This window comes from Sinocyclocheilus grahami, unplaced genomic scaffold (assembly GCF_001515645.1).
Source record: "Sinocyclocheilus grahami isolate Dianchi unplaced genomic scaffold, SAMN03320097.WGS_v1.1 scaffold2012.1, whole genome shotgun sequence".
Lineage (NCBI taxonomy): Eukaryota > Metazoa > Chordata > Actinopteri > Cypriniformes > Cyprinidae > Sinocyclocheilus > Sinocyclocheilus grahami.
The window spans coordinates 134,852-137,040 of NW_015507191.1; the positions used below are offsets into that span (position 1 = coordinate 134,852).

General features: G+C 38.7%; 1 protein-coding gene across 1 annotated transcript; it reads left to right on the top strand.

Annotated features, from left to right (window-relative positions):
- Nucleotides 1-740: 740 nt before the first annotated feature.
- Nucleotides 741-2,027, top strand: LOC107573708 (tripartite motif-containing protein 16-like). The gene is made up of 2 exons (XM_016260153.1): nucleotides 741-777; nucleotides 1,507-2,027. The coding sequence occupies exons 1-2, from the start codon at nucleotides 741-743 to the stop codon at nucleotides 2,025-2,027; spliced, it is 558 nt and encodes a 185-aa protein (XP_016115639.1).
- The last annotated feature ends 162 nt before the right edge of the window (nucleotides 2,028-2,189 follow it).

The following is a 2,189-nucleotide window of genomic DNA, read 5'->3' on the forward strand; positions in this document are numbered from 1 at the left end:
GCTCTTCTGTGTCAGCTTTGGAACTTGACACACTTTATAAAATCTAGTATAGTTCATTTAGTTCAACCACTAACTTGGTTATTTTTATTAAATTGTAGATTCTAAATTACTGTTATACAGTAAATGTTTTTTTTTGTCAGAAAACTGACACAATCGACAACTGAATAAAACCCTCAACAGAATACAATGCAATCACTAAACTAAATATACATCTTACTAACTTAAACAGTTATTATAGGTAGTTATTATGTAGTTAAAAAAGACAATTTAAGTGACTTCCTTGTTGGCTTGACGAGAGAGAGCGGGAGGTTGCCGCTTGGGGAGAACCGATCATATGAGGACATTTAAACATCTGCATGACAGATAGCCTTTTTTCTTAGAAACTAGGAAAAACTATTTAAACGATTAAAACCACCTCTAAAAGCAAGCAAGTTAGCATGTTTTCACATCTTTGTGTGGCTTGTTGGTTTTATTGAATAAACTCATAGTTACATTAGGATAATTACTCTTACTTTAGGAAATGTAAACATCTGTCCCTCCGCTTTTTGGAAGAAATACGTGTTTTTCAAAGTGATATGCCCTGATGTGTCCTTCTGCCGTGTTTCACATTGTTCACACAGCATTATAAACAAGGATCTAAGTTACTGTTGTGTACTGTTTCTCTCTGATCTCCCGGTAAGAGTCCGTGATGCACACACACACTGCTTAACCCACAATATAAGACTCAAAGTTACAGACAAATGCTCTTGGAGCTACAGGATGAGAGCTTCCTCTCGGGTAAATTATTCTTTTTTTTATTAAACACTAATTATTGGTTCATAGTATTAATTTATCTTTAATTTAAGTTGATTATCTGTCTATTCATTCATATACATAAGTCATTTTCTTCCGCTATCCCTATTGCTGACGTATTCCGCCTCTGATTGGTCAGATCAGCAAATTATTCAGACTTGCGTGGCCTCTTGCTGGCCTCTGATTGGTCAGAATCCCCAGAGTGTGTATCTCAGCAGAAGTGCAGTTCTCCTAGAGACGCTGTGTTATACACACTTTGTGGTGGGTGGGGGTGGGGGGGGGTTACACACTTTCAGTACACAAATCACTTCACACACACTCTCACTCTCTCTCTCACACACACACACACACACACACACACACACTCAGTTCAATTCAATTCAAATGAGCTTTATTGGCATGACTTGCACAGTATTGCCAAAGCAATGTCCATTACATGAATAAGGAATAAACAATTATTATATACCTAAACAAGACAAGAATAGATCTGTAAAATAATTAAGTAAATAAGTACATGTATACTTTCCACAAACAAGAAACAAGAAAAATATTTAAGACATTGTTAAACAAAAAACTATAGTACAACATGTAAGAAATGACACACACACTCACACACTCTCTCTCTCTCACACACACACACACACACACACACACACACACACACACAGCTGTAGTGATTGTTGTTATTATTAATGTCTCTGTTCTTGTGTTTAGATGGCTGTTTTCTCACACTGGATCCAAACACAGCACACACTCAACTCAGTCTGTCTGAGGAGAACAGAGAGGTGACACGTGTGAGAGAGTATCATCCGTATCCTCGTCATCCAGACAGATTTGTTGAGTGGCCTCAGGTGTTGTGTAGAGAGAGTGTGTGTGGACGCTGTTACTGGGAGATTGAGAGGAGTGGAAATGTGTATATATCAGTGTCATATAAGAGCATCAGCAGGAAGGGAGGTGATGAGTGTATGTTTGGATGTAATGATCAGTCCTGGAGTTTGTTCTGCTCTCGCTCCAGTTACTCATTCAGACACAATAACATACAGACTGATCTCCCTGTGAAGCCCATCATCAGCAGCAGGAGAATAGGAGTGTTTGTGGATCACAGTGCAGGAACTCTGTCCTTCTACAGCGTCTCTGACACAATGAGGCTCATCCACACAGTCCAGACCACATTCACTCAGCCGCTCTATCCTGGGATTAATGTTGATTATGAATCATCAGTGAAACTGTGTTGATGAACCAGAGACTGAGGAGAGATTCTACCCATAATGCTTTGAGCTGCATGATAAATCAGTGACAGTGAGATGTTATAGAGTCTCTTCATGACATTAATACTGCAGCTCAACTTCTGTCACTGAAATAACACTCAGAATAAATGTGTCAGAAATCCTCATATA

What these genes read in the sequence shown, in the direction of transcription:
- LOC107573708 (XM_016260153.1), top strand. Translation starts at nt 741, where the DNA reads ATGCTCTTGGAGCTACAGGATGAGAGCTTCCTCTCGG. An exon ending in GGATGAGAGCTTCCTCTCGG is followed by an intron (nt 778 to 1,506) that starts GTAAATTATTCT and finishes TCTTGTGTTTAG; the next exon opens with ATGGCTGTTTTCTCACACTG.